Raw genomic sequence first — 26,171 nt, forward strand, 5'->3', positions numbered from 1 at the left:
TTAGACCAGTGGTTCCCAAACTTATTTGGCCTACCGCCCCCTTTCCAGAAAAAATATTACTTAGCGCCCCCTGGAAATTATTTTTTTTTACATTTTAATAGCAATTAAACAGAAAGATATACGTATTAATGTTTCTACCTGTGGCCATCACCGCCCCCCTGGATCGCTGCAGCACCCACCAGGGGGCGGTGGCGCCCACTTTGGGAATCACTGAATTAGACAATTAACCTCAGGGAAAAACTGATAACAGCAATCCCAAAAGTGTTAGGGGTCCAATTGTGGAACTGGATTAGGGCTGGGGAGATCTGGGTTCAAATTCCCCTTGGGCTAGGAAGCTAACCAGGAGACTTTCGGCCAGCTACATCTCAGCCTGCCTGACCAAGAGTTGCCAACTGCTTGGGATGGCCTGTCCCTTTAATAGAGGAATCATTGTGAAAAAGATCCTACATTTGCATTGAATTTTTTTTTAAAAAAAATGCTATGTTAATAATGCTTTGCTTCAATGCTATTTTCAGATTTCTGGCGGGCTCCAGTTTTTGACTGTCAAAATCCTATTGCATTATTTATGGGATATCCCCTCCTGTGGGATTGTTTTGATTCACTCTGAGAAAACCTTCCTTAAGTCCCAGTAAGAAACGTGGACTATTAAATAACATAAATAAAATAACATAAATAAAACTGGACACTGGAGTGCTGTGTGGTTTCCGGGCTGTATGGCCGTGTTCTAGCAGCATTCTCTCCTGACGTTTCGCCTGCATCTGTGGCTGGCATCTTCAGAGGATTCAGATCCTCTGAAGATGCCAGCCACAAACGAAAACGTCAGGAAAATGCTGATAGAACTATGACCACTTCTTCAGCTACACCAGTAATTCTGGCGATGAAGCTAGCCGACAAAACTGGACACTAGTTCCCAGGGGACGTTCTTTCCCTCTGGGCCATGAATAGCTTCACCTGCCCATTCCCACGCGTTGAGTTTCCTTTTTCCTCGGGCCTGACGGCAGTGCAAATTCCTACCTCACGGGCTTGTTGTAAGAAGTGGAGGTCTGCACATACTTCCCTGTGCTCCTTAGAAGGAGGACTCAAGAAAAAAACTCTTAATAATAAAGTCAATTGACCAACAGGGAGCAATGTAAAATGTAGGTCTATGGCCCTTTCCGCACAGTACTGGGAGAAGCAGGTGGCAGGCAGGATAAAGGAACTCGCTCTCCCTCCTGTCCTGTTTGCAAGTCTTTGTGCAGAAGCAATGCGGGCTGCCATCGTGCCTTTGCACGGCGGTGCTTCGTTTTTTTAAAAAAGCTCACCTCCCATGCTGCATAGCTGTGCAGGGAGGACCTTTAAAAATGGCTGCAATCTGCCTTACGACCAAAGATAAATGCAGGCCCTTCGCTGCGAGAAATGTGCATTTTCAAACCAAAACTTTCACAACTGTTTGCAAATTAAGGTTTTGCCGATCCCTTTACAGCTTCAAAAGCGCACTGAAAGCGAAGTTTGAAAGTGCATTATTTATTCTGCGTAATGTGAGGAATGAGCGCAAAATAAGCGATTCTTGAAAACCAGAATTCGGGAGGAAAATGGAGGCGGTTCATTAGAAGTGGGATCGATGCAAAGTCCCCACCACAGGTTTCATCCCGTAGTTAGGCTGGGTTTATTGGCCTGTGCGGAAAAGGCCTTTGTATCTCCCCTGCATCTGAATGCCAAGAGCTGCTATAACTGCTGAGGAGCAATGAAAGCAACAAACATCTTTCTCTTATAACCTCTCTCAACCCTGACCTGGCTAGTCCAATCGTATTAAATCTCAGAAGCTAAGCAGGATTGGGCTTGGTTAGTACTTGGATGGGAGACCGCCAAGGAAGTCCAGGGCTGCTAGGTAGAGGGAGGCAATGGCAAACTGCCCCTGAATGTCTCTTGCACCTTGAAACCCCAGTGGGTTCACCATCCTAAACGGCCCAGGCTAGCATGATCTCATCACATCCCAGGACATAAGCAGGGTTGGCCCTGGTTTGTACTTGGATGGGAGACCACCAAGGAACTCCACGGTTGACACATAGAGGCAAGCAATGGCAAACCATCTCTGAACATCCCTTGCGCACAAAACCCCGTGGCGGTAGTTCTCAAGCCTATGGAGTTCGCGACCCTTTGAAGTCCGGGAATGACCCTTTCACAGGGGTCACATAGGACTCTCTTCATCAGTATTCTCCATCTGTAAAATGGATAAATGTTAGGGTTGGGGGGTCACCACAACATGAGGAACTGTATTAAAGGGTCGCGGCATTAGGAAGGTTGAGAACCACTGCCCTATGGAGTTACCATAAGTTGTCTGTAAGTTGGTGGCTCTTTCTACCACCACAATCCTTTTCTGGGGCTCTGGGGCTCCAAACAAGGGACAGAAGCTATCTTCTTTGGGCCATTTTCTTACCCTTACTTCTATCACCTAACTTTCATTTTTGCTTTGGAATTTCTGTTTTTTACTCAGCTACCGAGGACAGAGTCCCCTTCCGTGCATGCAGAATATTGCACATTCAATCCATAAAAACTAGCCTGCTGGATCAGACCAGAGTCCATCTAGTCCAGCACTCTGCTACTCGCAGTGGCCCAACAGGTGCCTTTGGGAGCTCACATGCAGGAGGTGAAAGCAATGGCCTTCTCGCGAGGAATTTTCGCTCCGAGCACCCTCAGTCTCTTAAACATTTACAATCTGAGATCAAGGAGGATCAAGATTGAAATTTAACCATAGATCGACTTCTCCATAAGTAATCTGTCAAGCCCTTTTTTAAAAGGTATCAGGTTGAAATTAGCCATCACCACTTCCTGTGGCAGCATATTCAAACACCAATCTGCGTTAGCGTGAAGAAGTGTTTCCTTTTATTAGTCCTAATTCTTCCCCAGCATTTTTCAATGGATGCCCTGGTTCCTAGTCTTGTGAGAAGAAAAATGTCTCTCTGTCATTTTTTTTTCTACCCCATCCATAATTTTATAGACTTCAATCGTATCCCCCCTCAGCCGTCTTTTCTCCAAACTAAAGAGCCCCAAACGCTGCAGCCTCTCCTCATAAGGAAGGTGCTCCAGTCCTTCAATCATCCTCGTTGCCCTTCTCTGCACTTTTTCTATCTCTTCGATATCCTTTTTGAGATGTCACAATTGTTTGAAAGTGGATTTTGCTATTCTGCACAGTAAAACCCAGCTTCCAAGTGCATTGAAAGTGGATTGAAAGTGAATTATTCTTCATGTGCGGAAGGGGCCAGAGAGAAACGGCAGCATCCCTAACACAGAGAAGCATGTGCAGGTGATCCAGAAACCAGGCAGGGAGAGGCCAGGTGTATGGCAGTCTGTGACTGTGACATTGTTGTCGTCTTCCTGGGAAGGGGGGGGGGCACAGATCAGGTTGCCAATTTATTAGAGCTGCCACTGCTTCTGTGCCTTTTAACAGTTCCATTGCTGGTAGCAGCAGGCGATAGGACTCCTCTGCAAGCTGTGAATTTTTTCCTGTCACATTCTGCAGCAGCCACTGAATGCATAGCAGCAGGCCTGTGTTTTCCCTGGTCAGTTGGCAACTTTAATCTCAAAACATTTTGTAACACGGAGAAATTGTTCTTGTATAATTTTTTTTTCCTTATGGATTGAGAATATACGGCTAGGCGATCTGTATTTCTTATCAGTGCTCAATATCTCTTGCATATTTATTTTGTGTGTGTGTTGTCCGCACAAGAACCAAACTTCTTGAAGACTTCTCCCCTACACACCCTTTACCTCTTCTTTTCTGATTTTGATCTTATACTGTGTTTTTTTGATTATTACTCTTTCCAAATGAAGGATCACTTGTATTCGGGTGAAATCTTATTTATTGCTTACGTTTTCAATATGATACAAATAATTTAAAATAAAAAAGATTTTGTATTTGTAATCGAGTCTGCTTCGATACCTTTTTGTTCATTCGGAGCCATCTCCTACTTAAAGTCTCATCACTCAATGAATTGGGCACATTTCTCATGGATTGCTCCACACATATTTGTGTACGAATACAGTTCTCAGAGGGAGGAACTGTAATTAGGTCTGCCAATTCCAGCTCGGGAAATCCTTGCAGATTTGGGTGGGGTGGCTCCTGGAATGGTGGAGTTTGGGGGGAGGAACTTCAGTGAGTTATAATGCCGAGTCCACCCTCCAAAGCAGCCATTTGAACATCCTGGTTCAGCCCAAGGTACTTGGAGAACATATATTGAGAAGAGAAGAACTTGGATCAAGGTAGGGTTGGCAGGCCATGCAAGGCAGCCCGTGAGAGAGTTGAGGGTGGGGACATGGGGACAACACTGTCTGTACCACTATGTCACTTCCTAGAAAAACCCGGAAGTGATACATGGTAACTCTAGGAGTTGCCAGGAACTTTATGGTAAAATTATAGAGTTTCCAGAAATTCCTAGACCTATCTTGTGTCACTTCTGGGTTTTCCCTGGAAGTGACATAGTGGCACAGATGGTGCTGAGGTTTTTTTGTTTTTGATTCCCACTGCTGCTCAGAACATCTGTGGGCAATTAGGATGACAGTCGAAGGCTTAGATTGTGGTAGGTTATGACAGAAGCATTCCTTGTTTTCAGATGATGTACTGATGCATCTCTATTGACATAAAATGCCAAGATAAATTTTAAAAAATGCATGATCAGCCAAATATCTCTGTATGGATAAAACTTCAAAACAGATCAGAAATGCATGACCATGACACAGATGCCTGAACTCACTTTTGATAATAGATATTTATTGCTTCTCTGCAACATCTTATTCTCTGGCTATATTTTTTGTTGCAGTTGCTCTTGTTTAGTTGCGTAGAGCTGATGACCTGTGGACCAGCCTCTTTAACTGATACTGTAAATAACAGACACAACAGTAACCAGATTTATACAAGTCAAGCTTCATCTGCTGATTGCTAAAACAGAAGCTGGCCAACTTTTTTGGTGGGGAAGAAACAAGAGAAAAACAGAAAGAAGTATAAACATGCATTGCAAATGATGGTACCAAAAGACCAGATAATCATTCTTTCGTCCAACATCAGCAGCAGAGTTTAAATGGCCATGTAAACAATCTGAAGGTTACATCATGTCTGATAATGCCGTTAGACCACCATAAGAACACAGAACAAACCAGCTGGGTCAGACCAGAGTCCATCTAGTCCAACGCACTCTGCTACTTTCGCGAGTGGCCCAACAGGTACCTTTAAGAGACTCATGCAGGAGGTAGAAAGCAATGGCCTTCTGCTGCTGCTGCTGCTCGAGCACCTAGTCTGCCTAAGAGCATTGCAATCTGAAGGATCAGGAGGATCAGATTAATTGTAGAGGATTGACTTCTCCATAAATCTGTCCAAGCCCTTTTTAAAGCTATCCAGGTTAGTGGCCATCACCACCTCCTGTGGCAGAATATTCCAAACACCAATCACACATTGTGTGAAAAAACGTTTGCTTTTATTAGTCCTAATTCTACCCCCCAACATTTTCAATGTATGCCCCCTGGTTCTAGTATTGTGAGAAAGAGAAAAAAATTCTCTCTGTCAACATTTTCTACTTACATGCATAATTTTTTATAGACTTCAATCATATCCCCTCAGGCGTCTACACTCCGAACTAAAGGGAGTCCCCAAGCGCTGCAGCCTCTCTCCTCATAAGGAAGGTGCTCCAGTCCCTCAATCATCCTCGTTGCCCTTCTCTGCACTTTTTCTATCTCTTCAATATCCTTTTTGAGATGTGGCGAAGTGAACTGAACACAGTACTCCAAGTGTGGTTGCACCACGGCTTTATATAAGGGCATGACAATCTTTGCAGCTTTATTATCAATTCCTTTCCTAATTATCCCCAGCATAGAGTTTGCCTTTTTCACAGCTACCATGCATTGAGTTGACATTCCCATGGAACTATCCACTAAGACGCCCAAATCCTGTTACTGGGGTTATTCCACTTGCTGTTATTTGAGATCAGATTTGAATGAGGATTCCGCTATTCCATACATGCTCAAGGTGTTCTCACTCTCAAATCTTATGTCAGATGCTGCCTCTATTACACAACACTGGAGTCAAGACCACCAGTCATTCTGGGCAGGCTTGGTCAATACCCTAGAAATTCGGTAAAATTCGGATTTATTTGGGCATAAAATTATCTGCATGCCTGAGCAAGACAAATAACATATTCGCATATACCTGAATGACCGGGTTATGCCGAACAGTTCGAGGTCAGTCTGATTTTGGGGGGAGTATTTTTTTGCAATTGTTTTTTTTTCACATTTAAGCCTATACCGAGAGGGCATTTTTTTTAAAAGCTAGCTTGGCACCGCAAAATGTTAGGAGTCTCATTCAGAGCCTATCCTGATGATACCACCCAGGTTTGGTGCAGTTTGGTTCAGGGGGTCCAAAGTTATGAACCCCCAAAGGGAACGCCCCCATCCCCCATTGTTTCCAATGGAAGCTAACAGGAGATGGGGGCTACCCCTTTGAAGGTCCATAATTTTGGCTCCCCTGAACCAAACTTTACTAAACTCAGGGGATATCATCAGAACAGTCTCCTGATGAAGGATCAGAAGGAATTTTTAGTTCGAATAGCTTTAAAAATGCACCCTGACAGGCACCTCAAAAGACTTTTGCCCAGATTCTCTGTTCTGCAGTGCCTTTGCTCCATTGTAGCCAATGGGGAATTTCTGAGTGTGTAAGCAGGGTGCACATTTTATAAGGGTGATATTAGCAGGTTGCAAGATAACCTATCAGGGATTTCACATCTATTTTTGAGGCAATTTTACATGCAGTTGTACTCTTGACATGTCAGGTTATGACTCACGTTGTTACTGCACTGTTCCAAACACAGAAACATTGAGCTTCTCATGTACACATCTAGGAACTTCTAGGGCACCACTAAGGTTTTAGGTGAAGGTAACCATTACTGCAAGTCCTATCCAGTGCCTTTCCAACTGAAACTAAAGCCATTATTGTAAGTCCTATCCTCTGACGCCAATAGGAACAGCTGCCTGCTCTCCTCTAAGAAGCAGCCTTTCAAATACTTAAAGACAGCAATTGTGTCACCCCCCTCCCCAACCTCCTCTTCTCCAGACTGAACATTCCCTAGTCCCTCAGTCATTCCTCATAGGATTTGGTTTCCAAGCCCCTGATCATTCTCATCACTCTCCTCCAACACACGCCAACTGGGTGACCTTGGGCTTTTCAGACCAGTTCTTCGAAGCTCTCTCAGCCCCACCTACCTCACAGGGTATTTAGGGGGGGAGGGGAAGGAGTTTGTAAACCCCTTTGAGTCTCGTTACAGGAGAGGAGGGGGATATAAATCCAACCTCCTCCTCCTTCTTTTTCTTCTTCTTCATCTTCTTCTTCTTCTTCACACCATTCAGGTCACATCCATTTTGAAGTGAGGCTTCCAGAACTGCAACCAGTACTCCAATATGGTGCACAGCGGGACTATGACATCTCGTGATACAGTCATGCATTTCTTTTCAGCAACAAAATGTTACCTACTTCATTTCTCCTTGTCCTTTCCAGTTCCAAATGTGGGACATCCCCAAAGCCCTTTTCCCCCTCTCAACTGTCTCATGGAAAGACAACCAGATAGCCTATTTTTGCTATGGCCACTAGGGGGCGCTGTGCTTCTATGATCTCTGTTTTCAAAAGGTTTCTCTTCGGGATTTGTTTGCAGTAAAGAGTTAAGCAGACCCGTTGTGCCTTGGTCCTTTTAAGCACACAGGGGATTTTGAAGGCTCAGGAAGGAAGCTGGAAGGATCTATCCTCAGGAGTAGGAACCTGCGGCTCTCCAGATGTTCAGGAACTACAATTCCCATCAGCCCCCTACCAGCATGGCCAATTGGCCCATGCTGACAGAAAGCGACTGATAGAATTATGACTTATGGTCCCTAGGCTGTGGAAAGCAGTTCTAACCCTGATCTAGGCTGTCATTTCATCTCTAATCACAGTTGAAGGACACAGCCCAGGGAGGGAAAGAAGAATCGTGGCTTTGCAGATGTTGCCACCAGGAACATTTTGGCTTCTTGGACCATGGTCTGCAGTTTCATAAAGATGGACTTCTGGCAAGGGATAGGTTGCACTTATGGCTGTAAGTAGGAACATTTTTGCTAGGAGACTCACAAAACTCATTAGGAGGGCTTTAAGAAGCTGGAGTTCGTCTGCGGGAGGAGACTTGAGAGTATTCAGTGGGCAGGAGTTCATCAAGTGCTAGAGGTAATAGTTGAAAGGTTATAGAGAGAACTGAGCGAATAGTTCAAGAGCCCAACAGTGCAAGGGGAAAAACCTAAGCAGAAAGGGGGGGATGAGCCATAGTCTTAGATGTCTCTACACCAATGCTCAGAGCATGGGAAATAAGGTGAACCATGACTTTCGTAACACAGCCAAGAAACAAATATGATATGTGCAGCATCACTTTAAAACCTGGTAGGACGAAGTCTTTTCATTGATTGGAATGTAATAATTGAGAGGTATAACTTATTTCAGCAAAATAGTCAAACCAGCAAAGGAGTAGGAGTAGCATTATATGTTATAGATCATTACACCTGTGAGCAGGTCCATGACTTAAAGCACCTGGGTAAAAATTAAGGGGGTGGGCAACTGTGATCTCATTGTGGGGGTATAGTCCAGACTTGTAAGCCAGACTCAAGAGCTGTTCCTGGAACAGATGACCAGATTTTCGGAAAAGAGAGTAGTAGTAGTAATGGGAGGTTTCAATTATCCTCATATTTGTTGGAAGTCAAACTCTGCTGAGGTTATCAGCGCCAACAATTTCCTCACTTGCCTTGCAGGCAATCTCATGGTCCAAAGGTTGAAGAGGCAACAAGGGGAAACTATATATTGCCAAAATGACGGTTCCACTTGGGACTCAAATGAGTTCCATTGGGGGGCCTGTAAAGAGCCGGAGTTGTTGTTCAGCCATGAGCCTTTGCAGGAAGGGACCAGCTGCTGAAATGGTGCCTCCCCATTTGGCTCTTTACATCTGGGCCTATCATCTATTGGGACTCCCCCCCCCCGTCACCCAGGGAGAATTTTAAAAAATGGGGTTGGCCAGATGCCTCTATTATTGTTATCGCTGTTTTAAATGGTTTTAGTAATTTATTTATAATTATATTTTATACTGTACACCGCCCAGAGCCCCTCGGGGATGGAGTGGTATAAAAGTCCAATCAATCAATCAATCAATCAATCAATCAATCAATCAATCAATCAATCAATCAATCAATCAATCAATCAATCAATATAAAAATTGGCAGGACCAGCTGAGTACAACTATGTACTTTTGGGGCTGAAAAGGCACCCAGGATCAGAGCCTGCAGAGCAAACATCCTAGAGCAACCTTCAGCAGAGCAAACATCCTAGAGCAACCTTCAGCAAATGGTAGCAGGGAGAATCCCTTCAGTTACATACAAAATGTTGGCCACAAGCTGACCAGAGAGCAAAATAGCCAGGCAGAGGATCCTCTGAAGGTGCCAGCCACAGATGCAGGCGAAACGTCAGGAGAGAAAGCTGCTAGAACACGGCCATACAGCCCGGAAACCACACAGCACTCCAGTGTCCAGTTTTATTTATGTTATTTTATTTATGTTATTTAATAGTCCACGTTTCTTACTGGGACTTAAGGAAGGTTTTCTCAGAGTGAATCAAAACAATCCCACAGGAGGGGATATCCCATAAATAATGCAATAGGATTTTGACAGTCAAAAACTGGAGCCCGCCAGAAATCTGAAAATAGCATTGAAGCAAAGCATTATTAACATAGCATTTTTTTAAAAAAAAAATCCAATGCAAATGTAGGATCTTTTTCACAATGATTCCTCTATTAAAGGGACAGGCCATCCCAAGCAGTTGGCAACTCTTGGTCAGGCAGACGTCTTGCGGGCTGCTTGGGGGTGGGGAGGTGCACTTCAAAGCATTTTTAAAAGACAGAAATAAGGTGTTTTAAGGACATCTTGGGGGACAACTTTCTTTGCATCTTCAAGATATTGTATTTGTGCTGTTTAGAATGTACCAATAGCATCTTCTACTTTCAAAAATCTTCATAAGCCTCTTTTTCAAAGGCCTCAGCATTTTTCTCCAGGCCTGCTGGCAACGCTATGCCACCTGTGATTTTGCTGCTCCCCTTTAAGCTCTAAAGATACACGAAGACAAATATTCCTCTTCTTTATCCTACAGTGAACATGGGCACCAGTTTGCATGATCACTTAGAGTGGAAATGTAGTTTGAAGGGAGGCCACTAGAGGATATCATATCCAGGGCTGCCAAAAATCTTTAGCTTGAAATGTACCTCCATACAAAAGAATTCCCTGCAGAAAGAAAGCTGGCATGTCAAGAGCTATGACTCGGTTAGAGGCCTTTCCCCTGAGCTCTCATTTAGCATATGCAAGGAATTTTGGGTAAGTATAGTGGAAGCCTAATCTGTATGCCCTGCCACATTTGACCTGTGTTACTCTGAACTACTGGAAGGGCTAGTAGAAGGACTGTTACGTATTCTGTGTAATTCTGACTGTGAGGTCGGCATTTATTTATTCGTGCATCCGGGAACAGGAGGGAGAACGATTTTCTTAAATCCTCCACTAAAGAATTCCCAGCTTCCAGCTGTTCAAAAAGAAGAGACTGAAATTCACAGGAAGGCAGGACACATTAATGCGCTTAACGATGCCGAGAGGGTTACTGCAGCATTCACTTCTGAACAGCGTCGGTGAACAGAAAATGACTGAAACTATTTTTGCCATGTTTGGTACGTCAAAGTCTCCCTTTCACCACCCTTTCAATCCTTCAACCCTGCAGCCAGTGTAACCCCTGTGTGAGAATGGGATGACCTAGAAAGGGGTGGAGTCTGAAAAGAAGCAGAATGCTGCAGAACTCATGAGGTTTGGAAGAAGCAAGGCTATACCAGGCTGGGACCTTGATTGATTTTATTAAGCCCTTAACACCTTGTATGTTGCAATGTTGTTGGGAACTAGTGGGAAGGGAGTTTATTTTTATTTATTTTTTTGCGATATTGTAAATGTTAGAATTTATTGTTTCAGGGTTTTTGTGTATGTAAATGGTGAGAGTTTTCTGGGAACCTTCATCATCTTGAAGCCCGTTCACCAAGCCTCTGAAGTCTTCAAAAACCAACCGCCAGCAAAGAAGAATTGGACTTGGCCATATCAGTAGACTGTAAATATAAGGACTTGAAAATGCAAACTTAACAGGACTGCAAAGTGTAAATGTTAAATGTTTTTAAAGTGTTATTTGTTAAGAGAAGTAAACTGTTTTGTTTAAATTTGGTTCTTTGCAACTCCTTCCAAGTACTGCCCCACAGAACCCACAGAAAGAGGTTACACCAGCAAAAGTAAGTAAGTAAGGTTGACAGAGGCCATTTCCGCACAAATCGCCTAAAACGTTTGTAAAACATTTCACCGTTTCATTCCCACCCACTCCGTCATTCACCGTGAAGTGTTCTCAGGAACCAGATTGAGTTAATCCAGCTGAATGGGTGGTTAGTTGTCAAGAAAGCATCCCTTTTATTTGCTAAAGGCCTAGCAAAATCCTTTTTGCCATTCTCATGAACTAAGAAAATTTAGAACTGCAGGTGTGGTTAACTGAGCAGTGAGTGTTCTGCCTCCTCCTCCTTAGAAAGTTGGAGTCATCTTCATTGATTTCAACCGGCTGAGACCAGTTACTTTGGTTTCGTTACCAGTTACTTTGGTTTCGTTTCATAGAGGAGGAGTTAATCTGCTCACCGTCTAGAACAGCCAGTGTGGTGTAGTGGTTAAGAGCAGGTGGGTTCTAATCTGGAGAACTGGGCTTGATTCCCCACTCCTCCACCTGAGTGGCAGAGGCTTATCCGGTAAACCAGATGTTTTTCTGCACTCCTACAATCTTGCTGGGTGACCTTGGGCTAGTCACAGTTCTTCTGAATTCTCTCAGCCCCACCTACCTCCCAAGGTGTCTGCTGTGGGGAGATGAAGGGAAAGGAGTTTGTAAGCCACCTTGAGTCTCCTTACAGGAGAGAAAAGTGGGATGTAAATCCAAACACTTCTTCTTCTTAGAATATTCTGATTCTAATGTGCTCTGATTGGTCAGTCAATAATCACCTGTCCTGGCCAGCCTGAGCCGTCAATTACTTTAATTAGTGTTAGCAATCACTTTCTTCTTTGTTCTATGCTTTTTTGCCCTCCACTCTGCCTGAAATTCTATTGAAACTTTGCACATGTGCTGAAGACATCTACCCTGTTTCCCCGAATATAAGACATCCCCCAAAAATAAGACATAGTAGAGGTTTTGTTGAGGTGCAAAATATAAGGCATCCCCCAAAAGTAAGACATAGCAAAGTTTTTGTTTGGAAGCATGCCTGACGAACAGAACGCAGAAAAATAAGACATCCCCTGAAAATAAGACATAGCGCATCTTTGGGAGCAAAAATTAATATAAGACACTGTCTTATATTCGGGGAAACACGGTAGTACCTTTTGCATGCAAGTATTTATTTATGGTGTGTAGACTCTAGCCTTTTGTTATTTTCTACGTGTAATTGTATTGCAACTTGATAGGTGTCTGTCTCACTGTTTTTAAACCTATGTTTGACTACATTTCGTTAATAAAATAAAATATATATATATTGGCGTCTGGAATGTCTGGTTCAGAGCCCACTGCTCAGTATTGCTATCACCTCAAAGGCCGGGTTAGGTTTTTGACAGTGAGGTATTTAGTACATAAGAGGCTGCAAACTAAGCTGTGGTGTGGAAGCTGTAGTGTGTAGGGCAACAAGGATGATTGAGGGACAGGAGCACCTTCCTTATGAGGAGAGGCTGCAGCGTTTGGGACTCTTTAGTTTGGAGAGGAGACGTGTAGTCGACCCACGTGGTCAGCGCAAGAACGAGACGAGACGCGGAGATAACATCTGGTGGAGATCGCCAGCAGCGGGAGACCGGAGGTCCGTGTTCCTAGCGAATCTCCCGTCTGCCGGTTCCTGGCACCTTTTATTGTTACTCTATCGGGGGCGTGTAGGAGAGAGGACCGGGGGGAGTTCCGGGAGAGCGGGAGATCGGGAGATCATCATGTGATGCATGATCTCATCTGGCTACGTGCGGAGAGGAGCGTAAGCGTCTGAGCCTAATCCTCACCTGGGGGCAAGACCATTGTCCCTGCGCCCGGTGATTGAGCCAGGCAGTTCATGACCCGTGACTCATGGGGGGATGAGGAGTGGGGGTGCGGTGCGACCAGCAAGGTCGTAGGTCCGTTGGCGTCCCAACGTTCTACTACGGCACTGCTGGGTCGGCAGTGCACTACTACATCTCCTCCTTTTTTACATTTTAGAAAAGAGGGGGCCGAAATGATAAGGGGCGATTTAAAGGGACGCTTGTCTCCTCCGCCGTTTGGTCAAGTTGACCAAGCTGCTTGTGTAACAGTAGAACTTGGTTGCGGGGTAAGGGAAATTCGAGGGGCTTCTTACACACGTTGCAGGCAATATTAGACACACATTGAACGAAGCAAGATCCGATAACGAGGCACACAATTAAATCAATGCAGAGCTGTACAATAGCATTTCAGGTTAGAGGAATCATCTTCTTGTAGTTCACGTAATCAATTGGGAATTATCAGAAAGATCAAAGCAACACATATTATGTACATTCTCACCGCTTTGGTAATGCAGTCAATGGCGGTACGATTATCTAACGTCGCTTAACGAAGTTCTTGTTGCTCGGAGGCCTGGGCATCCAGGGCAATGAAGGTGGAGTTGGTGGACTTCGCAAGGGCACAGGCCGGCTGGCCAATAGTACAGGAAATAAGTCCGGGGGCTCCCACAAGGGAAGTTGCGAGGGAGACAGACTCCGCTTTGGAAAGGGCGACCGCGTTGTTCTGACAGGAGGGATCGAGAGGCAGAGCGGAGCGGCGGCGGCGGTGAGGCGGTAGCAGAGAGTCCCGGCAGACAGACGGGCGGAAATGCAGCAATAGCAAATAACATAACTTCAAAAATCGGGGCATGCAATAAATTTAAACAATAAACATGGCTAAATGATACATAGGCTGGGTGATGTACGGAAAGAAGGCAACCCGTGGTTGCATAATTGTCCAATGCTTGGCTTTTGCTGTTTGACTACCAAAACTATTGAGTGATGGCGTTAGAGTCCATGGATCCCTAAGGATTGCAGAGAGAGCTACTGATAGTTTTTAGCGTTGTAAGTTCGGTGATTCTTGCGAGCAAGGTTGTGAAAGAAGGCGTGTTCCGACAATGTTCGAGTGGCTGAAAACAGCGGAGAGTTCCAAGGGTTAACCTATCAGGGATGTTCCCGGCTGTAAGTTCAAATTCCAGCCGGGGGCGGTGGGGAGGAAAGGAGGATGTCGGTTGTAGATGAAGATCCTGCGGGGGGTGACCGATTGTCACCGGTGGGGGCTAGTTGTATGAGTAGCTGCTGATGGCTGTAAAATCCGCAGTGATAGCCGCAGAGGCTGCAACTTTGGGATTCTTGGGCGTCTAGAGGCGGGCCGGCTGCTGCGGGAGTCTTCGGGTTGGGCGGATCCTCTGGATCTTCGGGTCGTTCCGATGCTGATTGTAAGTCTGCTGAGGCTATGGGACGGGGTACTCCGGGGGGACCTGTTCCATCCTCGTGGTGTGGCCTGGCTTCGTTTGGCATCGTTCCTCGAGCGGTCGGACATGTCGGGCTGGAATCCATAGAAGGACCTGTAGGGAGAAGGACTGAAGCATACCCCCTTCCCAGGTTATGAGGGGCGGTCCCCGCCAGGTTCGATCTGGGAGCTGGCGGTAGTAAACCTTGGCGTGGGGGAGGGGATCTGACTGCCTGAAGTGTCTTTCTACGGGGGTGATCTGTTGCCCTGATGGTAGGGCGAGCAGATTTAAATGATTGATGGTGAAAAGTACTTTTGAGACTGTTTGTTGTATGTGGCCTAAATGGGGGGGGCTACCTCCCCTCTCTTTAGTTTGTCTGGCTAAAATTTCTTTGAAGTTGCGATTTGCTCTCTCAACGATTGCCTGCCCTGTGCTGTTGTAGGGAATTCCGTGTGTTAGCACGATTCCCCAGTTAGTGCAGAACTGGAGCATGGCTGCGGAAGAATATCTTGAAACGCGTTGTCCGTTTTTAGGCGGAGGAGAGCGACCCATGACGGTTATGCATGCAAAGAGGTGCTGGATAGCGTGACTGGTTGTTTAGCCTCGGAGTGGTGTGGCCCAGGCATCGTACCCGAGTAGGTATCTATAGTTACATGTAGGTGCTTCCAGGGGCTAGGGCAGGGACCAGGGTTCACGTCCATCTGCCACAAGTCATTTGCTAGGGCCCCCCTACGGGTTTACGGGGTCTAACGAGGGCAAGGCGTGAGCATTGAGCACAGGATTTAACGATGGATTGTGCCTGGTTGAGAGGGATGCTACAGGATGAGGCGAGTGCTTTTGCCCCTGGTGGAAGAAATCGTGTGACTGGAAGGTGGAGAAGAGGGTGGAGATGTGGGTAAGCGTTGTCTGCGTGCTGGTTCCCCTAAGCTGAGGGGGCCTGGGGCTTGGCGTGTGGCTGCGCATATGGCCTACTGAAGTATTGAGAGGTTCTGGATGCTAGTAGGTTCCGTAATGTCAGGAAGAGACTCATGAGGTTTGAGTCGATTGAGGGAGCCACGTAGGCTCCGGGTGGAGTGGCGATGCGTCGCGCCACGTATTGGGAATCGACAAAAAGGTTGAAGGGTTGGGGAAAGTTTGGAAGGCCAGAATGGCGGCGGGGGTTCGCTCCGTTGGGCGGAGGCTTGGAGGCGGCGTGTAAGCGGTCTGCCATTGACCATTTTGTTGAAATGCAATGGGCCGGCGCTTACGGTCGGCGAAGATGAGTGGGGGCGCCTTGGAGTGGGACAGAGGCCGCTAAAGGCCGAACGGGACATGGGGTAGAGTGGAGGAGAGTGAGGCGAGGAGTCGGGGGAAGGTGGAAGAGGATCTCCCCCACGAAATCTTCTAGGGCCAGCTGGAGGGGTGAGGAAGCGTTCAAGAGATGCTGGAACTCTGTTCTGTTTAGAGGCATGACGATCCTTTCAGGGTCCCACCCCACCATTACCATAGTGCGCTGACGCCCTTGGTTGATGAGATCTGCGTAAAGCTGGCCCGGGGTGGAGAGATTTTTTGCGGGCACATGCGGTAGGTAGAGCCATTCGACCAAGAAGGTTTGTGGTGGCCGTGTGTACCCTAGGACTCCGGTTGGGAGAGGGGGGGTGTTCAAGAGGAAGAGGGAGAGAGGTTGATCCTTGAGGGGGACCCGATCCACCCACCGGCGGGCTAGGACCTCCCTCACTGCCCGAAAGGCGTCCTTGTGCCTTTGGGTGAGTTGGATCCTGTCCCCTGGGTTTTGCGGCGGGGAGTAGCGAGGAACAGGGGAGCTGAGCAAGGAGGTGGTGAGGGCAAAGAAGGGGCCGGACCCAGTTGAGGGTTCGAGCAGCTGCTGCAGCTGGAGGTGTGGGTGTGTCTGGGATTTGCATCTCTGGTATGACAGGGGCGGAGTAGGGGTGGAGGAGTCTATGCCCCAGATACAGGAATGGCTCGTTCTTCTGCACCTTTTCGGGAGCGATGTATAGGCCTGCCTGTTTTAACGTGCCGGCCAGTAGCGCTACCCACTGCGGGGGGATGAGTGGTCGCGGCTACTAGGATATCATCCATGTAATGGATGACTATAGCTCAAGGCGCTTTGGCGCTTGAAAGCGGGGAGCTAGGGCGTGATGGACGAAGAACTGACACAAGGTGGGGCTGTTGAGCATTCCCTGGGGCAATACTTTCCATTGGTATCTGGCCGTGGGCTGCTGATGATTAAGCACGGCACCGTGAAAGCGAAATGTACTCGGTCTTCGGGAGAGAGGGGAATACAAAAGAAACAATCCTTCAGGTCAACAACCAGGACCTGGTAGTCCGAGGGGATAAGGTTGGGGTTGGGTAAACCGCACTGAAGAGGGCCCATGGGTTGGATGCAGGCATTTACTGCTCTGAGATCCTGTAGCAATCGCCATCGGCCACTCTTCTTTTTTATTACAAAGACAGGTGTGTTCCATGGCGATGTTGAGGTCTCAATGTGGCCCGCGGCCAGCTGTTCCTCCACGAGTTGATGCATGGCAGTCAATTTCTCTCTGGGCAATGGCCACTGTTCTACCCATACTGGGGTCTTCGGTGGTCCCATGTGAGGGGGGGGGAGGGCAGTGGGAGCGGGCTTACTCGTCTCGAGCTCTCCCATGGCAATGGGGAGGGCGCTGAGCTGTCGCCCGATTTCTGGGGGGGGCTTCCGGTGTGGCCTGCTCCCCTCCCTCCTCCCAGGTGCCCAAATGTGCCCCAGCCGGCCACTGATCAGGCCGCCCGGTCACTTTGCTGATGGCCGTGCCGGGGCTCCCCGCACCCTGGGGTTCACCTGGGCCTCCGAGCTGTGTGGAGTGGGCGGCGGGATGCTCTTGGGGCGTAGGAGCCCGCAATGCGCGGCTGCCCTCGTGAGGCCGTTCCTGCAGGATGCCCGCCCACATTGGGGCGTACGCGGGCTCGAGGCGGCCGAGGAGTCAGTGGCCCCTGCAATAAGGGATAGTTCTTGTTTAGGGTGGAGAGGCTCGGGGGCCGGGCCTCCCTGGGAGTCCCTTTCCTTGGGGAGACCCCCCTCGGTGTGGAGTTGTAAGGTCCCCCTACTGGGCAGCCCTGCAATCTCTGAGGAAGTGTCGGACTGAGTGGCAGTTGAAACATCTGCCTCGGGGCTGTTTCCCTAGCAATGGAGAGGGCTGCGGCCAGGAGGTCAGCGTGGTGGGCGAAGGACCCGATATCCTGGCAAGCCTTAAGCATGTCGGCCAGTTCAGGGTTCTTACCTAGAGCCTGTGATTGCTGCGGCACTCAGCGGAGAAGCGTTCTCCTTGGCAAGACAGCTTGAGGAGTTAGCCCTGAGCCTCCCTCGTTATCAACCTGCCTCTTGAGAGCCTCCCGGAGCCTGCTCACAGGCTTCGGCATAGGGTTCTTGGGGTTTCTGCGGATGGCGGAGAAGCTCTGTGTGGGCAGCCAGAATTGGGGACCCTGACAAGCGCCTTGTAAAGCGCACTCAGAGGCGACCGTAAAGGTGGCCTCAGGCAGGATAATCTGATTGTTGCAGGGTTACTGAAGGCATCGAAGCCCGTAAAGCTGTGCGGCGGTGTAGAAGCCCGAGGCCGATCGCCCTGCTAAAACATTGCTGGCCGAATTAAGCTCTCCCAGATCACAAATTGTACAGGGCTCAGGAGCATCACGGAAGGTGGTCTTCCAGTCGTCGGAACCATTAAGTGACTCCTCGCGACTGCCTCGAGCATGCTTCTCACATAGGGGCTGGTGACTCCCGTCCCGCACTTTCGCGAGCTTCGGTGAGGATTTTATAGCTCAAGGGGCGGTTCTCGACAACCCGCCGAACTATGCCATCCTCCCCCACGGTATCTGTGAAGTGGGCCGGGGCACAATGCAAGGATATCGGCATGCGTCTTCCGTCAGGGTTTCTTTCCTCTGCAGATCGTGGCTAATACGTTCTGCGAGAGTTTTGAAACCAGCGCCATTACGTGGCGTGGCGGAGATGCAGTGGCTTCGGAAAATGAAGGCAAAGTGAGACAAGGGGAGGCGGCTGAGCCAGCAGGAGAGTTTGAAATAGGTGAAGAAGGCGAGGGCAGAAGGAGGGACCGAAGCGTCCAATCTAGTGGATAGAGAAAATTCCGGGGTTGAAATTGAAGGTGAAAGATCGAAAGGAGGGCGGCCTACAGCAAGGGAGCCATAGGTCTGCAGGCTGATGGCGACAAAACATTGTCTCCGTCAGTAGCAGCGACATCGGCGCGCGAGGCTCTGTCTTGAAGAGTCGCCCGATGTTTTCCCAGTCCTTAAGATTCAATGTCCCCCCTCTGGGTACCATGGACACTGAGCTTCAATCTCCTCAACCAATTTGCGCCAGCTCCCTTCTCTTCACGGGGACCCTGCGCATTTCGCTAGCGCTTTCAGTTAGATCAACGTGCTTGTCATATGCCCTGCTTTTGCAAGCTCCCATACTCACCGGTGTTCCGTCGGACGAGAGAGTGTCCTAGGACCAGCGTGTCTCTGGATCGCCCGATCCAGAGGACGAAGCTGATACCGAAACGGTAGTCCCTGGATGCGCCGATCCAGCGGACTTGATATCGCGGCCCTTCCCAAGCGACGGTGAGCAGGGTGGAGGTTCGAGGATTCGGGTTTCGGCACCAGCTTGTAGTCGACCCGTGGTCAGCGCAAGAGCGAGGCGAGAGCGGAGATAACATCTGGTGGAGATCGCCAGCAGCGGGAGACCCGGAGGTCCGTGTTCCTAGCCCGAATCTCCGTCTGCTGGATTCCTGGCACCTTTTATTGTTACTCTATGAGCGTGTAGGAGAGGACGGGGGAGTTCGGAAGCGGGAGATCGGGAGATCATCATATGATGCATGATCTCATCACAATGGCTTCACGTCGCGGAGAGGGCGTAAGCGTCTGAGCCTAATCCTCACCTGGGGGCAAGACCATTGTCCCTAAGCCCGGTGATTGAGGCCAGGCAGTTCATGACCCGTGACTCATGGGGGGGATGAGGGAATTAGAAGTCGCGGTGCGACCAGCAAGGTCGTAGGTCCGTTGGCGTCCCAACGTTCTACTACGGCACTGCTGGGTCGGCAGTGCACTACTACAGAGACGTCTGAGGGGGGATATGATTGAAGTCTATAAAATTATGCATGGGGTAGAAAATGTTGACAGAGAGAAATTTTTCTCTCTTTCTCACAATACTAGAACCAGGGGGCATTCATTGAAAATGCTGGGGGGAAGAATTAGGACTAATAAAAGGAAACACTTCTTCACAAAACGTGTGATTGGTGTTTGGAATATGCTGCCACAGGGGGTGGTGATGGCCACTAACCTGGATAGCTTTAAAAGGGGCTTGGACAGATTTATGGTGGAGAAGTCGATTTATGGCTACCAATCTTGATTTGAGATTGCAAATGCCTTAGCAGACCAGGTGCTCGGCAGCAGCAGCAGCAGGCCATTGCTTTCACCTCCTGCACGTGAGCTCCCAAAGGCACCTGGTGGGCCACTGCGAGTAGCAGAGTGCTGGACTAGATGGACTCTGGTCTGATCCAGCTGGCTTGTTCTTATGTTCTTATGTGTTTTGATTCTGAAGCCATTGATTTTGTTTCTGTAGCTTAATCCCTATTTTGACCTTGGTTTGTTCTTCTGGCTTGGTTTTGCTACACTGTATTTGGTGCTGTAATATCCTGGTGTGAACTGTTGGATTGACTGTGAGCTGCTTCCAACCTTGTTTGTTGAGTGTCTGTCTACGACGAAAGCAGAGGCTCTACCGCTGGGCTACAGCCCCTCCCCAAAGAGGCTGACACGCTCTTTCTTCAACGATTTTCTGTCGTTTAGCTTTCTCCATTTTCACCGCCTGAATCTATTTGTCAGCCAGCTTGACAAGGACACAAGGACATAGGACACAGGAAGAAACACCAGAGACAACCTCCATCAGCTATCCCCACAGTTAATTGGTTATTCCAGAACCAATGGAGGGTGCCACAGAGGGGGCCCACTTGCTTGTGTGGTGACTGGAGAACCCCGCCTCCAACAACACAGAGCAGGGTTGCCAAACTCCAGATGGGGCAGGAAGATCTCCGGGAATCACAGCTGCTTTCCTGACTATCAGTTCCTCTGGAGAAAATGGAAGATTTGGAGCAAGGACTCTATGGCCATATATCCTGCTGAGGTTCCTTCCCGCCCCAAACCCTGGCTCTGCACCTCTGTTCCCACATCTCAAGACATTTCCCAACCCAGAGTTGACATCCCTATCATGGTTCGTGGGTTGGCTTAATGTAATTGACTTGTACAATGTTGACTTAGCTATTGACTTAGCCTTGAGCATGGAAAGGCATGATAAAATAGCTGTTTAAGGCCAGAAATCAGGGGGAAATGTAACTTACCTGCTCTGTCACAAGGTTGGAAGTAGAAGATAGGAGATGCCATTCCAGCTATTTTCTTACCCCTATCCCATATTGTCCCGAACAGGGATCAATACTCTGCCAGTGAAAATCCAAAATCAGCAAATGTATCTCAAGAGGGTTATTTTTATTTTTATTATTATTTATTGAATTTGATAAACCGCCCATCCCCGAAGGGCTCTGGGCGGTGTACAACAAAACCACAACTGAAACAATGTGCACAATAAATAAGTGATGAATAGTTAAAATACATAACTCAGAATGTATTATGTACATCAAGAACATTTGAATCGATTTGTTTCAAGTCTCTTTTGCTTCTAAGTCACTTACAAACTGAGGTTTGCTGAGAAAATTTGAAACTGTTCTACAAGGCCTCGGTTGGTTGAAGAAAATGAAAATATCAGGGACAAATTTGAACTGATGGCGGGAGGGGCTTGCCAGACATGAGCCCATGGCTCACGCTCAAAGCAGGAAATAGACTTATTTTCAGATACTGAATCCCAAACTGGACTGCAGGGTGTGACTCAAAACATCTGCACAGGGTCCTGTGCAGATAGAGGAGATGTTTCGGCAAACTGGTGGAAGGGAACCATTTCATCTGCAGCAAAAACAAAGCAAAAACTGGAGGTGAAAATGAGGTGGAATTTTGAAAAGCCCAAATCTGAGATGGTAAATAGCAGTTCAGGAGTTAATTGTTAACCTCGTTTTCCCTTTAAATCATTGATCTACTGTGCTAGGTAAAAGTTTCTCTTTTATTTGTGCTAATTTTCTGTCTTGCTCTAGTTTTTTCTGTTTAATTTCCTTGCTAAAATGTTGGAAAGATGAATATTTATTGCTTATGTTTGTTTGTGCAGCTGCCATGGATATGCCAGGCTTCTCATGGACTGCATATTTAGCTCACAAGCAGGCCGGGCCACTTAAGTCAATCTTTCCGACCCACCTGGAACAACAGGATGGATACCAGGACAAGCAAACCTCATTTTCCCTCTTTTCCTTCCTGTTCTTCTCTTTGATGTCACAAACGACAATGCGGATGAGTCACAAATCTCAGGCCAAAGTCAGGCAGGGGAAACGTTCTGCCTCGTTGTAAAGACACTAGCTCAGAAATCCTTACAATGACCCTGTAAATGGGGCATTCCAATGCAGTACCCATAATGCCATAGTAGCCACGCATATATTTTCTGCCCCCCCCCCCTTATTTCTTGAGTCTTGGGGAAAACATCCGAAGGGTCTTGAATACAACAGGTATTAAAAGAAGATATACATCACTCACTAGCTGATAAGCAAAGTGTTGAGCTCATCCCATGCAGATGCCTCATAGCCAGAGGTGGGATGCAGCCTATTCGCACCTATTCGGTAGAACCGGTTACTAAAATTCTCTCAGTTCGGAGAACCGGTTATTAAGGATTAACTCCACTAGGGACAAATAATCTCTGTCCCTGGGTACAACAAATCTCGTCAAGTGGGGGATGCAAAATCGCCCCCCAGGGCCCCCTGCGCCCCCCTGTCCCCCAAGGCACCCGCCACGTGTGTATGAACTGTATGAAATAATACAATATATAGTAATTCTATTTTTTTTTTGTTCATTGGTATAAAGGTTGGGAAAGTATTATAGGTAAAGATTTTTCATTTTCTTTTTTCCCCTTGAAATGTATATTGGAAAGAGAGGAGTTTAAACTACTCTTTTAGATTAAGGATGTTGGATCTCTCCCTCTGTTAGTTTTCTTTCAACTGGAATAGATAAAGTAGTTATAGGAATCTGAAGGGGAAGTAGAAAGTAGGGAGGGAGGGAAATATGGGAAGGAGGGAGGCAATATAGGATGTTTTAGTTGGGGGGGTTGAGAGAGATACACAATTAGATATGTCTGTAACATGTTAACAATTGTAAACAGTTTTTGGTTTCTCTCCTTACGTTATTATTTAAAATCAATCAATGTAATTATATAAAAAAGAAATAATACACTACCATATGGTATATTGCTTTTTTAAAACTTTAAACAGTCATTATTTGAATCGAGAGCGGGGCGAAGGGGAACTGCACCTGGGGCGCACACGCCCTGCGTCCTTGCCACATCTCCGCCCAGGAATGCCCCACCCCTGGAATGCCTGGCCATGCCCCCGTCGTGCCCCGCCCAGCCCCATTGGCGCTTTGCCACTGTTTGAATCCCACCACCATCGGAACCTGTTACTAAAATTTTTGAATCCTACCACTGCTCATAGCTATACTATCTTGAATTGACCATAAAATATGGAGGTTCTATACTGTGCAGTTTGTAAGATTCACGTTTTCTGCCAATGTTGCTTTAGATGCCTCCCAGTCCTTTTCAAGTCACCCAGTTCCATAGTAAACTATGGCACTGGATTCTTCCTCGAAAGTGGAAAATCCTGCCAGTCATTTCTGTGGGGCTTCGATTCCACATCAGTGGTTTGCCATTGCCGGTCTCCACACCACACCCCTGGCATCCCTTGGAGGTCTCCCATCCAAATTTTAGCCAGTGTCAGGACTGAGAGTGTCAGACTGGCCCAAGGTCACAGCAAGCTTGCATGGTACAAGTGGGGATTTGAACGTGGTTTTTCAGGTCCTAGTTTGACACCTTAACCGTTACACCCTGCTGGCTCTCGAAAGAATTTCCTATGGCAGTGATGGCGAACCTTTTCGAGACCGAGCGCCCAAACTGCAACCCAAAACCCACTTATTTATCGCAAAGTGCCAACCCGGCAATTTAACCTGAATATTGAGGTTTTCGTTTAGGAAAAACGGTTGGCTCAGAGGCGCACGTTACTCGGGAGTAAGCTTGGTGAAGCAACTGTGCAATGCTTCGAATGGGTGAATCACAACCCTAGGAGGGTTTACTCAGAAGCAAGCCCCATTGCCAGCAACCGAGCTTACTCCCAGGTAAAGGATCGCACCCAGGCTAGCCTAGATGTGGGTCTGTGGGGTGATTTTCCGCCCCCTGTGCCCACAGAAAGGGCTCTGAGTGCCATCTCTGGCACCCGTGCCATAGGTTCACCATCACTGTCCTATGGGCACAGTGAGCCAACTGGGGAGGTATCTACATTCATTCCACTCCCTACCATATCTCCATTGTAAACAACTCCATTATAAGCTCACATGCTAGCTAGCATATATCAGCTCAATCTTGTGTTCCTGCCAGCGGGGGGCACTGGTGCTGAACTGAAACCATTACGCCTACTCAAATATTTCAGAAACATAACTCCATGTGGTAAACTTTTGAACCCTTCTGGCACAGCCCGATATTTTGGTCTCCATTTCGCGTTAATCATTTTACAGTTACAGAATCTTGCAAACTTGTTAATTGGTAACTCAGATGTTTATCAACAGTTCTCGGGCAATTTAATCCTATCTTGCAATGTTGGGCTGTTCTCTTTATCTCCGGGTTTTAATAAGTAACCACCACCTAAGAGAATAAATACACCTGCACTCGCAACTCACAAGGAATTCTCTATTTTCGCTCCCTGAACGGTTACATAGGGAGTGGACTTGTTCCTCGTGAGATCACAGGCCCGAAAAACTCAGTTTAGCAAACTAATTACCATTCTTCTGACCTCACAACCAAATAAAACTGAAAATTGAGAATCTCGGATCTATTTGTTACACAGGTGGCGAACCTGTTCCTGAGCTGTAGCACAAATGGACAGCCATGCTGCTTTCAACATGTTCAAATCTGTGGATATTTAAATCCAGAGACTGGGGCCATGAACTGGAAATTCTCCAGAGTTGCAGAAAAACCTGAAATCTGCAAATATATCCACTGCCTCCACACAATCGCCAAATGGACCATATGGGGCAGACCCATGAAGGAAACACCTGCAAATATGCCCCGCCCCCCCTGTGATCAGCACTGCTGTTTTTGGAAGATAGCTGATCACGAGAAGACGATCTGCAGGCAAATGCTTTGTCCGGGCATCCATCTTGCGCAGACCACTCAGAGATAGTGTGGAGGCAGGTTTTTTTTTATTTTCTTGCTGTCAAGACACAGCTGACTTATGACAACCCAGTAGGGTTTTCACAGAAATAAATATTTGATAAAGAATTACTCTTGGGCTCCTTCCGCACAGGCAGAATAATGCACTGTCAAACTGCTTTCAGTGCTCTTTGAAGCTGTGTGGAATTGCAAAATCCACTTGCAAACAGTTGTGAAAGTGGTTTGAAAACGCATTATTCTGCATGTGCGGAAGGGGCCTTGGACTCTAGCTCTGAGTGTAACTCTTGGATCCAGTCTCCAATTGCTCCCTAAGGTCACCTCCAAATGCCATCTTTTGCAGGTTATATCCTTACCTATCTTTCCCTCCAACTTCTCCTCACTAGGTGACAAAGCACTGTAGACAGAGGTGGGATCCAGCAGGTTCTCACCAGTTCCCAAGAGTGGGTTACTAATTATTTGTGTGTGTCGAGAGGGGGCTACTAATTGGGTCTGCTTTTCCGTTAGAAATTCCATTAGGTCCAAAAATCATAAAGTCCTGTTGTTTCCTATGTGTGGCTACGGATTAAGCGAAGGTAGAAAAGCCGGGATAAGGGAGAATTCTCCCTGTTAGGCTGTTTTAAAGAAACCGCGTTTTAGAAATATGAGTAAAGTTCCTTGTTTAAAGGAGAAAGAGTATCCTTCTTTTTTGATTTCCTAGAAACAAAATGAAGTATTTGAAAGTATTAAGTATTTGACAGGCAATCAATTAGAGGAGAAATAGTTGTTTCTGTTGGCAGTAGACGATAGGACTTGCTAAAATGAGTTTAAATTATGGACAGAAAGATACCAGCTGGAAATTAGGAACTTTTTTTTACAGTAAGAGTTTTTTACAGTAACAGAGAAATTATTAATGGCCCGCCCCCAGAATGCCCAGCCACGCCCCCGTCGTGCCCCGCCCATCCCCATTGGCGCTACGCCACTGTTTGAATCCCACCACCATGGGAGCCTGTTACTAAAATTTTTGGATCCCACCACTGACTGTAGACATCAGCAGTGTTATTGTTCTGCTTAAATTGCACAAAGAGTTTTCGCAAGGACCCAAGTTTGTGTGCCACTCAGGCTCCAGCAAGGGCAGCGTTGCATCCTCCCAGATTTCGTCTCAATGGATTGTTCAAGCTGTTGAATTTTGTTATCTCCATGCTGGTACCCGATGACCGTTCCCTGTCAAAACGTATTGCATGGGAGCCTGTGCTTCTTTGGCTGCCTTTCTCCAAAGGGTGACCATCAACGTTATTTGTTGAGCAGTGATCCGA

The 26,171-nt window shown here is 47.2% G+C and overlaps 1 protein-coding gene across 1 annotated transcript in view; it reads right to left on the bottom strand.

Moving 5' to 3' along the window:
- Window positions 1-14,459: 14,459 nt before the first annotated feature.
- The window catches only part of LOC125439482 (basic proline-rich protein-like), a gene marked incomplete at its 5' end in the record, with an annotated part of 36,783 nt that continues 25,071 nt past the window's right edge, over window positions 14,460-26,171 (bottom strand). The window contains 5 exons of the mRNA XM_048508582.1: window positions 14,460-14,552; window positions 15,294-15,395; window positions 15,696-15,845; window positions 17,356-17,519; window positions 17,901-17,961. Coding sequence (XP_048364539.1) covers window positions 14,460-14,552; window positions 15,294-15,395; window positions 15,696-15,845; window positions 17,356-17,519; window positions 17,901-17,961 — 570 coding nt within the window. The remainder of the gene's footprint in view (window positions 14,553-15,293; window positions 15,396-15,695; window positions 15,846-17,355; window positions 17,520-17,900; window positions 17,962-26,171) is intronic.

Source organism: Sphaerodactylus townsendi, linkage group LG09 (genome assembly GCF_021028975.2).
Source record: "Sphaerodactylus townsendi isolate TG3544 linkage group LG09, MPM_Stown_v2.3, whole genome shotgun sequence".
NCBI lineage: Eukaryota > Metazoa > Chordata > Lepidosauria > Squamata > Sphaerodactylidae > Sphaerodactylus > Sphaerodactylus townsendi.